The following is an 11,283-nucleotide window of genomic DNA, read 5'->3' as shown; positions in this document are numbered from 1 at the left end:
TGCGTTGTTCCCATCCCTGCTTTTCGTCGGAGCCGGACTCTACTGACACAACACAAACACAACTCGCATCACAACTTGTACAACACAACTTACTTTTCTAAAACTCATTCTTATATTCACGCAGCTATGTCGATATTCAATTACCATCAACGAAGCGGAATGAAAATTGAACACATAACTTACGATGAGATGCACACTCGCAGGTCGATGGCGCGCCGTGCATCGGATGCATCTGTCAAAATAAAAAACTACTTCAGACGACTTTCTAGACACTCAGATGCGAGCCTACCATTTGAGAATTCTAAAGAAAGACCTTTTACAGTCTCGCCCCAGTATGGAAATGAGACCTTGGTTCCCGACGAACATTCTGAGATGACTGCCTACCTGACCCAGCATCACCGAGTCGAGAAAGCCGTACGAAGGGACGAGAAACTCGCTATCAGCGCAAACAGCAGTGGTAACTATTTGCCTCTTAAAGACAAATGTCGAGGTGTTGAAACGAAATATCCACCTTCGCCGACACTACGACGTAAAGCCAAGTTCATCAAACAAAACGGGAAGATAAAGTCAACGGCTTCGCACCCCCCGCGCCCTCGGACGGCAGATGACATGATCCAAATGGAGAGGTTTCAAAGGGTCCGGCAAGCCATGAAAGAAGGTAAATTGGAGCAAGTCGTTCCTCCAGGACAGCTATTGCGACCTGAAGGCCGACATGCTCCTCCGCCAACTCGCTTTGCTGACCCTCCACCCAGAGTCTCAGGTGAGTCTTCTCGAGGCCGTCCGTCCATTCGACACGACACTGCTTCTCACACTCGTCTCTCTTCTCGAAGTCGCAGGACGGAATCCTCCAGCAGGGTCAGAGAATACCTCCGCACCAGTGTGGGTTTCTTAGACGAAAAAAGAAAGGAAGTCCAGGGTAAATTCAAAGCTCCATTCGAGCACCTCAATTACCCTTCCTTCTCGTTTTCTCGACGAGATTCCGTCAGCTCCGAAGACTCCTTCTTCTGTGTAGGTGAGAACCAGGAGGAGCAGAGGTCAAACGCTCAAGCTATCCATACTCTCAGGTCCGGGCACTACGAGGCTGCAAATGAGAGCAGATTGAGCGGCGTCGGTGTATCTCCATGGGCGCAACATGCTCCCGATACTTGTAAGCTCTGCAATGCACTTACCATGACTGGTTTCCAGGGACTGTGCCAGCAATGCAGCGCCGATTTCTACCTCCGCAAGGCCGAGAATAAGGATCCGGATTCGGATTATGAGGACGATATAAGATTCACCCCACCGCTGAATGATGAGGACGATATAAGACCTACCCCGCCTTTGAAGGACGCGGGGATTCTCTCGATGAGAAAGCAGCGAGATACTCAGCGTTACTTCCAAGTCGAGACTGACAGCCTCGAAGACGTGAGAGCGACTGTCGCTCTCACGGATATGGGATCTCGGCCAATCTTCAACCCTGTTCCTGTGAGGCGGTTCTCTCACGAGGCCGTGTTTGTGGACGCGGATAATGAGTGGGAGGGAACTCAGATTCAGAGTACGGTTGAGCGGTGGTCTGCGAGGTATGAGAATGATGCTGCTTACGTTGAAAACAAGGACTCTACCCCTTTGCTGAGGAGAAAAGCCAAAGGATTGCAGCAGAGGGACACGGAATTCTATGGCTTTTATGATGATGTGTTGGACGGTCGTTGAGAGCGTCGATGGGAGCCCAAACATAATTGCATATCTATCTGCGTAAGGCGCTTTAATTTGACACCACAAATTACTTAATGATATCTCCATTGTGAAAGATTGATGATTTCTGCTTCGCAAGTGATTGAGATTTACTCTTCCATATAATTCCAGGTACAAAAGCAACACCACGTGACGATTCACTCAGGGTCTCCAACTCAGACTCGCTGCATGGAAATCTTGTCGCTTTGAACAGAGGCACCACGAATTACCTCGACTTTTCAGATCAAGAGTTGAAGAAGCTGTTCTTCGAGAAACGCAACCCGTTGAGGCCTCACTTCTTGCCAATCTGGAGAGCCTGGTTCGTGAATGTCAATGCCAGTTATCATCTGGGTATCGAGAGACGCAGTTAGATTTACAGCAATCAGAGGTGACACCAATGCTATCGCAGGATATGTAGAGAATCCTGCGATTCCAACAAATATCGCCAAGCACCTGAGCATCGTTCCAATCGAGAAGGACCAGCAACCATCTCCGGACTTCTTTGACGCTGTGCTACAACCTCTCCCTGATCAGGAAGAAGATTACGTCCCCGACTTCTCGGCCTCCGAAAAGCTATTCGGTGCCCGTCAACATACGCTATCCAGTGACCTTTCGGGTTCTGGATATGTAAGCGTTTCTCGTTGTACTTGCAAAGAACTCTGCGCGTGCTTCACATCGACGGTTGGTTTTGAGAATCAAGATATGTATATCAGTGACCCATCATCTGCTGGTCCTACTCCGGATTTGGAGGCATAAAACAAAGGCGTTCAGTGGCAGAATTGGCTTGAAAATCAAGACCGAAGGTGCGTTAATTCTTGAAATGATTGAAGCCAAGGTGCTGCAATAGTTGGTGCCAAAGGTTCATAAATCTACCCCTCTCGCGGTGAACATAAAAGGCGACACTGGTTTTCATTGTCCTTAGTCAAAGTTAGACAATGATCTAGACTTCAAGGACGTAGGACTTGAATTAGAGCTGCCGAGATTTTCAAAACTCTTTTAATGTCCAAGAGCTTAACGGAACATCAGGTGGGGGGGTAGTTGAAATGTCCCCTTAAAATTGGTGCAATTAGTCCGGCCTTTTATGCCCCTTTTGGTATCACAATCACAATAGTGGGCTCGCGCTTGGAGTGGTAGAAAAGGGGCTAGATATCGCCCAACCCTGATTTTATAGAGGCACCTCGGCTTGGCTATCCCGCTCCCCTGCCGCGTCTTCCTTGTTTCCCCGTCCCGCCAGACCTCGACTTCAGCTGAAAGTAAAACAGGATCTGCTAAGATCAGATAAGTGGCGAACCCATCATTATCAGATTGATTTGAGTGGAATCGCGGCTTTTGATGTACTTGTTGTTTCAGTTGCCGAAGCACCGCATACATAAAAGCTTGGCACTCCCCCCTTGGACTCTTCCCTCTTCAACCACTGTCCAAAGGCCCTATCAAGCCATCAATGGGGGCCCTGACTTCCACGATTTGACAAATATTCTTGCCTTTGCTGGCAATTAACAAGTTATCGTATCATTCGTTCATCTTGAGGTCCTGTTGCTCTTGAGTACGTCATTCCCTCGAGGCTTCCACGACTTCATTTCACGTGACTCTATGTGACATTTCATGGTTACTCGGTTCGCTGACCAGAACTTAGGCGACTTCAGCTTTGATCTATCATCTCAGCCATAGATGAGGGCTTGAACTTCATACCATCTCCTCACCGTTTTGACTATTGCATCACTACTGGCACGATGGCTTGGATAGCACGAGGCCAGGATGACAATGGATATGTCCAAGAGACTCCAAATGGGCAAACCCCTTCAGTACCAGCTTTGGCTACCCATAGAGGTGAACTATGGTGTCTTTGGAGCGACCCATCTGGTGGACTTTACTATGCCATTGGAGATAACAACACCTTCGGAACCCGACTCCCTTTTCCCGACAAAGGAATCCCAGTAATGGCTGGACTTCTAGGTATGCTCCATGCAATCATCATCAGAGAGACCGGAGATATGGTTCATTATGTCTTCGACAATGTCAACCAGACCTGGATTAGTCCCTCTGTCTTGGATCGGGAAAGTGGCTTTTCTTCTGGCACCACCCCAGCACTCGTCGCTTTCCACAACAAGCTATTCTTTGTTTATATCCAGGAATCCAAGCTTTTCTATTCCAGCTGGACTTTGAACCCACGGGACGAGACTGCAGAATGGAAACCCCCCCAAGAAGTTTCTGGCATCTCTCAGGTCGGAGGCATCCCGGCATTATTTGTTCTCAACGGGACTTTGCACGTCATCTGCGAGTCTGCCAATGAAAGTCGAGATATCCTAGGCTTTGCATATGCTTCCCTTGAAGATGTGTGGAACTCTTGCGAGGATGTCAGTGAGGGGAAAGCAGCATCTGGTGTCTCTGCGACCTCGTATGGTGACAGTGCTTTCCTCGCCTTCCAGGAGAATGGACCCAATGATACGTCTCATGTGATATACATCAGCGAGTACAAGGACGGGAAATGGCTGCCTCAAGAAGCTGTAGCAGGACAAGCATCTGCGAATCCTCCTCAACTGTCAATTTTGAACGGGAGGATCAACTGCATATTCAACTCCAACGATGAGACGAAGGATCTGAAATGGTATTCCCGATCACTTCTCGACTTCTCACTCAGTACTTGGATGTCAGATATCCCGGATGATACTTTGTTATCTAATATCACGCTTCCAGGGACTCACGATAGCTGTGCAGAATCCAACATCCCATTCGTCAGGACGCAATACCTTTCGATCACGAAGCAGTTGGAAGCCGGACTGCGGTTCTTGGATTTGCGCGTTCGAGTCCATTCGGATGGTCAGCTTTACATGTACCATGGAGGTGAGTCCCAACTTCCCGGAGTACAATCCCTCGGGGCAATATCCAACAACTACTGGAACATTCTGCTCCGGAGAATACCTCAAAGCAGTATGCTGACTCCGGTTTCTTGGAAAGGAATCCCGATCAATTACCCGATGTATCTCAAGTTCGACAAAGTGATGAACGAGGTTAGCAACTCTCATCTTATCTCCTCCGCTAGAGCCATCACCAAGAATCGTTCAAGGCTGACATCTCCAGGTCTTCACCTTCTTCCAAAAGAACTCAAAGACACCCACAGAAACAGTCCTCATCTCAATCAATAATGACGATACATCCGGAAAAGAGCCACCCGATATCTTCTACAACGCGATAAAAACTCACATCGAAGCCACGCCCCTTTACGAAGATGGCAGTCCCCGCTGGATCACTGCGAGAGAAACAGTCACCCTGGGAGAAGCTCGCGGTAAAGGGGTTCTCCTGCGACGCTACCAGCCCGACCAAGCTCTCCCTCCTAGTAGAAGAATGGGCATCGATCTCAGTGGCTGGTTGAACAACAACCCTGACTTTATCCTCGAGACCCCGGACGGCGTTACCGTGAATCTGCAAGACAAATGGCAGTACTCTGAAGTCATTCCCCTTGCCGAACTTGTGAAGTCAAAATTCGGGTTCGTGAGTAACCTGCTTGAGAAGGCTGCAGCCGGCCAGCCGGATCATTGGTTCCTCAACTTCATGAGTGCTGTAGGGGATCCGGTTGAGAAGGGAGAGATTGCGGAGAGCCGTTGGATTGCGGTTGGAGCCCATAGCAATATTATTGGGAAGTTCGTGCAGGGCATGAATCCGACGGTAAGGAAGGAGTTTAAGTGGGGGGTTAAGAAGAGGTATGGGGTAGTTGCGATGGATTATCCAGAACTACCGAAGGATAGCGATCTGATTTCTTGGTTGATTGGTACGAATATGTAGATGTAATATTGCTGTTGGGATCAGTATGAAGCACTTCAGTATGAAAAAAAAAAGTTTAGAGGCAAAGCGGGTGTCACCTGATGGTCGATGGTTCCAGCCCCCCAAATTTTGTGATATTCTCCTTTATTGTCTCCATCTCTCAATCTACCTTCTGTTTATTGGTGGAGTGGAGAAGCTGAAATATCTACTTACAAACAAGTGCGCAGATAAGTAAGAGGGAGAGATACTCAAACAGACACGTACCTCAATCTTCGAGAGACACGTAGAATATGGGTATGCCAATCACCAAAGTGGGATCTGGCTTCGGGGAAACATGAGAGGGAAAAACAGGAAATTATGGCCACCTTGGCCATCGACGCAAATCCGGGTATCGTGAGAAAATGAGAAACAAAAGCAAAACTGAACCATAACCACCGTCACGCTCAACTTGAGACCACTCAACTCTCCTTAGAAGTGGGCAAGCCACTTTCAGAAGAAGCGGGAGAGCTCTCACCTAGTCTCCATCCCGCAAATTTTCCATCCGGTTGCCCATCATACTCGCAGTCTCAAACGAAGTTCTCGAAGAAACACTCTCACCCTCAGTCATATCCATCATACTCTCAGTCTCGGACGAAGTGGAAGTCGAAGAAGCACTCTCACCCTCGGTTGTATCCATGATATTCGGAGTGTCGGGCGAAGAGGTAGAAGCAGCACTCTCGCCCTCGGTCAATAGGGGAGTGGTATCCAGAATACTCGCATTCTCGGACGAAGAAGTCGCCACACTCTCACCAGGAGTCGTATCCATCGGGCTCGCAGCTCCAGCAGGGGAAGTATCCGAAGCACCAACCGTCTCGTTCACCATTGTGTCTCCTTCCTCCATCTCTTCGACCCGTACTGGTTCCACCAAACTCTCCAAATATGGTCGCTTCCAATCCGAGATTGCACAACACATTCTCCACTCCCACTTCGGCGGCATCCACTCGTTCCCAAACATGAATGAATAGGTCTTTCCCTCCACCAAGTCTTGCTTCAGCTCACCAACAACCATCTTGGCATCATCCACAAGCAGATGGTCGTTCAACGGCATCTCGCTATTTTGACACTGCGCACAGCCCCACGTATGACGGAAGGTGAAGACAATTACGACTTTCTGCAGACTGCTGAAGTGCAAGAAGGTTGGGAGGGGCAGTGGTCGATATCTACGGGTGGTATCCAGCTCTCTCATCAGGGCTATGTGTGCGAATGCCATGTACTTGACGTTTCTGATGTCGGCTTCGACGGCTCGGTGGCTGAGCCATCGGGTACGTTGTCCATGCGTGGCCACAATACCATCAAGCGGACAATCCATTGCCCAGGATTGGAAGTCCAGAATATCTTGTTCGAAGTTGAAGAAACAACCATTGACGCTTTTCGGATGCTTGAATGCGTTACGTTTATAGCGTAGGAGGACGACTTCGCGGGCTTCGTGGCAGGTCCAAAGGAGTCTGGGAGCTACGAGGGTGGAGGAGAACTTGTAGGATTCCTTTCGGCCGTCCCTGCTGACATAGACTGTGACAATATTTGGGCCAGGGAGAAGGTACTTCCATATCATGTGTCGTAGTTCGGCGGGCAACCTCCTAAAAAGACCGAATTTGGCAAGTGGTCCACCTGGTCGGTTGGTGACCGTTGCCAAATTGGCGAGATGTGGTACCTTAAGACGAAATGGAATTGGCACGGAAGGAAGTTCCAAGGGGTTTGTGGGTGAGCGCGAGGTAGGAATTCCAGGGGTAAAGCGTTCGATGGGGCGTGTTTCTCTTGCTGGCCGACGGCCTCCTGCAGTAAGAGGGACTGCTTTGGCTTTTTGGTGAGGCGCCCCTTTTTCGCGAGGACCCGCCATTGTCTGGGGTCGTTGCTGGGTGGCCGACGCGATATCCCGATCTAGTTGATGTCAACAGATGTTCAGATGAGAGATACGCGATCTATCATGACTTACCAATTCACTTTTTTCTTCCGGCCGACCTCGAAAGCGAACGTCGAGCGCGTCGATTTTCTCGATCTCGAGATCTATGCACTCAATTCGTCAGCAGAGGCCAGAAACAAGAGAGCAAGTAACTTGTTTCGATGCTGTGCAGGCTCTGATGAAGGATGCAACTTCAACCAAGGGTGTTGAGTCGGAGTCGAAGTCGAAGTCGAAATCTTGATCGAAATTGTTGTTGACGAAAGAAGGAATTTCGTGACGCGATCTCGCATGGCAAGTAAATATACTCCCTCGCGTCCTGTTAGGGCAAGGCTGGGGAATCGCAGTTGGGAATTAAGCTCAAAGATCGAGCTCTTCGCTTTTCTTAAATTTGCCAGCCTCGTGAGCCGACGTAGTCAATAATTAATCGGCGTTTGTCGGGAAGACCTTGTCAACCTGAGTTGTAGGCACACAGCTTGGTGTAGGTAGAGGTTAAGGCGATTTATTCTGCATCACGCATCCAACTATGAGGCTGTGATTACAAGCTCTCCTATTATTCTCAAGAGATGGCGGGCGGGTAAAAGAGTGGCAATTCTTGGAATGGTTACTGATGTCACCTAGAGTGCTCTTTGAGTAAATCAGCGCTTTCTACTTATAGGAGGCCGTAACTGCCCATATTTTCTCTGTTAAGAACAAACGTAATAAGTCTTAATTATGTTTAAAAAGTTCTTCGTAACCTGGAAGTTCTTTAAGGGGTGATGAGGAAATGGGTCACGTGGCTTGAGCAACAGGGAGCTTCGGACTTGCAGGGCCAGTGTATCGAAAATATATCGCTCGAACCAATACACGCTGCTCATTGCTGAGACTCGGATCAATGGCCAGATGTTGAGCTCATTGATAATTGTTTTTGGATGTTGTTGTATTCTTAGTCGATAGATATTGTTATTTTGCTCTTGTCAACAAGAGTCGTCCTAAAATTCAAAGGAAGGACTGTTGAACCGGGGCCTTGCCCATTAAGAAGGGACAAGAATACAACCAAATAGCACAAAAACAAGGCAAAATTTCTATCAGTAATGCCGAATACTAGAAAGACTCAAGTGCTCTGTTAACAAGACAATTGCTCATGACCGAGGCTTTCGCAATGGGCATTTACAACATAGCCGCCGGAGAGGCATATGAATCTCCAACCTTACTGAGCACCGAACTGCGTCAAAATAAATTAAATCAGATGCAAGAAGGGTGCATGCATGAAATTCCAGCCTGCAAGCAAATACAATAGCAGAGCAGAGCAGAGCAAAGCTGACCCCACAATAGCAACCGACAAAAAGCAACGCCTAATTCCCCTCAACGAACATCGATTTACACAAGAACACCAGAAAACCAACGAGAATTCCTAGCCCAATGATGATACTCGGGCTACCCATAAGTATGAGTTCTCCACTTGCACAGACCAACCCATTGGCCAGAAATCAAGCACTTTCGATGTATTGCGAGAAGAAGACAAAGGGTTGAGACTGGCTTATTGGCAGCACGAGGCCCAAAGTGACACTAATGATCTTCGAAGCCAATACCCACAATGGCAGTGTTAAAGCTGTCAAGCTGCAGATCTTGGGCCGTGCCACAAATCAAAAACACTCCAGGTGACAGCTGCCAATTGATGTCAAACAAAATTCACCCGACGTTCTCAATCCAAGGGGGCTTTCTTGCATCAGCAATGACGCGGTCTAAGGGGGATTTCAAGGACATCAGGCTCTACTCCTAACCCCCAAGAACTCGAACAACATCAGAACCACCGCCGCTGTGCACTGCACCCTATTTGCAAATATTCTTATTCTCATCTCATCTATTATTCATTACAAAGAGTTTTAATGCGCCATGCTATTCCATATGCCAGTCCGTTACGCCTCTCTTCATCTATTAACTAACCTCAACCTTGGGAAGCTTCACGTCCGGTCTCAGTAAACCAGGGCAAATCATCTCGTCCGCATACGCCTTATACCTGTCTAGTGCATCCGTCCATCTAACGCCTTTCCCACCAAACGCCGTATACTGATTATTAAACGCAAAATGGACAGCCAGTGCTGTACCATCGATGATCACACGCCGTCGCAGCTGTTGTGGCCGTGTGCACACCAGGTAATCCTCATCGTCTTTTTGAGGGAAGGGGAACACGTCCATGACGTCTTTGCCGCGGATGGCGAGGAAGTTAATGGAGAGGCGCAAGTAGTTGAAATCCCAGGTGTCAAATTTGTACCGCCAGGTATCGCCTTGCTGGAGATGGTGGAGGAATGAATAGTGGGTTTGAGCTGCGGCGGTCCAGCTGCTGAGACCGGGTCCGAAGGGGTCATATGTTAGGAGACTTGCAGGTGAGAGGGACATATCGTAGGTTTTGTCTTGGGCGAGGCGGACGGGCAGCCAGCGGTGGCCTTGGAATGGGGCTGCGGTGGAGCCATTAATGGCGAAGCCTTCAGGCCCTTCAAGTGGCCCTTCGTAGGAGGGGAGCTGGGATGCTCGCCACGAATTTTTGGGGGGTGAGTGAGAGGGCTTGGTCATTTCCTAAATTGAGTAGCTGTTAGAGAGAAGCTTTGGCGACGCTGAGGTAATATACGTACAGGATAGTAGCCTTCATAAACGCCCATGTTGCGGTGTACCCATGAGAGAGCTGGATTGTTTACGATGTTTGCAGATATGGTGAAATATTGCGGATTCTCGAGCAACCGTTTGACGATGGCGGGGATCGCGTTGTCCTCGAAATATACCTGGTGGTATCAGCTTCGGCTTCATTGTATCACACTGTAATAATCTGACTGACCACATCGTCGTCGATTTTGAGGTAGATGGCATGAGGATCATCCACTGCCTCCCAAGAACCAATATACCAATCGTATTTCTTCGTGGCTTTGTGTTTCCTGTAATGCGGGCTTGACGCCACCAATTCCTCGAGGTACGCCAGATCATCTTCCATTTTAGTATTGACTGACCATATGACTTCATCCAGGAGACCTCCGTATGCTTTAAGATTCCTCTTCGAAGTTATTAGCGGGCCCGCATCAAAGCGAGGAAGGTCGTACCTTCAGATAGCAGTCCAGAACCTGGACCAGCTCTCTTCGTCCAAAGAACACCAGCCCAATGACCTTAACGCCCGCCGGAATGGTCACATCGGCCGCATGCGTGTAGGGGAAACCAAGGGGTTTTCCAGTTGCTTGACCTGGAGGCGATGGATGATGTGCGAAAGACGATTCCCCCAGCTGGCGGAAACCAAGCCGATCACGGTCTGTGCCTAGAAAGTAGCCAGTCCAAAGAACGCCGCACAGAACAATGACGAAAAGGAGTGTGTATGTCGAGCGCTGTTGCGGCCCCGAGAAATGCATTGCGAGGAAGATGGTGGGGTACATACACCACGCGCAGAAGGCTGAGATTCACGACCTAGTATGGTCGCGGTATTTTTGCTTGTCACCGCATGAGGCGGACTCGAAATCGGAGTGAATGTGAGAGAGAAAAAACTAAGATGCAGAAGAACACGGAGGAGAAGAGCAGGGAAGGGAAGAGACGTCTGGGAAAGATTGCTGCCCACGCTGGGCTTGGCTATTTGCAGAAAGCACACGGGGACCCGCCGCATCATGAGTACTTCCCAAGTTTACCTGCAGCGCACCCCCTAGCACCCTTGCAGGAGGCCGGTCCCGTGATTGGCTGAGGATGGCTCGGTTACCGTTAAGCGAGTGCCCCAACGGTTCTTTGGATTCTTCCACAGATTTGGCTTGTTACCTTTGGTCTTTTGGGCTCGTTGCTGATTGGCCCTTTGATTTTCCCTTCGACGCTTGGCTTCAAGACAACCTTTCGATGAGTGACCCTGGGTTGGCTGGCTGTAGTGCACGCCC

At 49.1% G+C, this 11,283-nt stretch overlaps 4 protein-coding genes across 4 annotated transcripts; 2 read left to right on the top strand and 2 right to left on the bottom strand.

Annotated features, from left to right (window-relative positions):
• Window positions 1-126: 126 nt before the first annotated feature.
• Window positions 127-2,466, top strand: K444DRAFT_668008 (uncharacterized protein; the record flags this gene model as incomplete). Its single annotated transcript, XM_024887360.1, has 3 exons — window positions 127-1,559; window positions 1,877-2,076; window positions 2,120-2,466. The coding sequence occupies 3 exons, from the start codon at window positions 127-129 to the stop codon at window positions 2,464-2,466; spliced, it is 1,980 nt and encodes a 659-aa protein (XP_024730646.1).
• Window positions 2,467-2,968: 502 nt separating this feature from the next.
• K444DRAFT_571306 (phosphatidylinositol-specific phospholipase) lies at window positions 2,969-5,562 on the top strand. The gene is made up of 4 exons (XM_024877310.1): window positions 2,969-3,253; window positions 3,344-4,551; window positions 4,666-4,718; window positions 4,789-5,562. The coding sequence occupies exons 2-4, from the start codon at window positions 3,441-3,443 to the stop codon at window positions 5,488-5,490; spliced, it is 1,866 nt and encodes a 621-aa protein (XP_024730645.1). The 5' UTR covers window positions 2,969-3,253; window positions 3,344-3,440; the 3' UTR covers window positions 5,491-5,562.
• A 396-nt stretch (window positions 5,563-5,958) lies between these two features.
• Window positions 5,959-7,345, bottom strand: K444DRAFT_700449 (uncharacterized protein; the record flags this gene model as incomplete). Its single annotated transcript, XM_024888010.1, has 1 exon — window positions 5,959-7,345. The coding sequence occupies one exon, from the start codon at window positions 7,343-7,345 to the stop codon at window positions 5,984-5,986; it is 1,362 nt and encodes a 453-aa protein (XP_024730644.1). The 3' UTR covers window positions 5,959-5,983.
• Window positions 7,346-9,322: 1,977 nt separating this feature from the next.
• On the bottom strand, window positions 9,323-10,776 carry K444DRAFT_635187 (uncharacterized protein; the record flags this gene model as incomplete). The annotated part of the gene is made up of 4 exons (XM_024883833.1): window positions 9,323-9,961; window positions 10,018-10,164; window positions 10,218-10,430; window positions 10,477-10,776. The coding sequence occupies 4 exons, from the start codon at window positions 10,774-10,776 to the stop codon at window positions 9,323-9,325; spliced, it is 1,299 nt and encodes a 432-aa protein (XP_024730643.1).
• Window positions 10,777-11,283: the final 507 nt, after the last annotated feature.

The sequence above is a fragment of the Hyaloscypha bicolor genome, assembly GCF_002865645.1.
Source record: "Hyaloscypha bicolor E unplaced genomic scaffold K444scaffold_141, whole genome shotgun sequence".
In the NCBI taxonomy this organism is placed as follows: Eukaryota; Fungi; Ascomycota; class Leotiomycetes; order Helotiales; family Hyaloscyphaceae; genus Hyaloscypha; species Hyaloscypha bicolor.
Note: the sequence above shows the minus strand (reverse complement) of the source record. Positions and strands in the feature narration are given on the sequence as shown.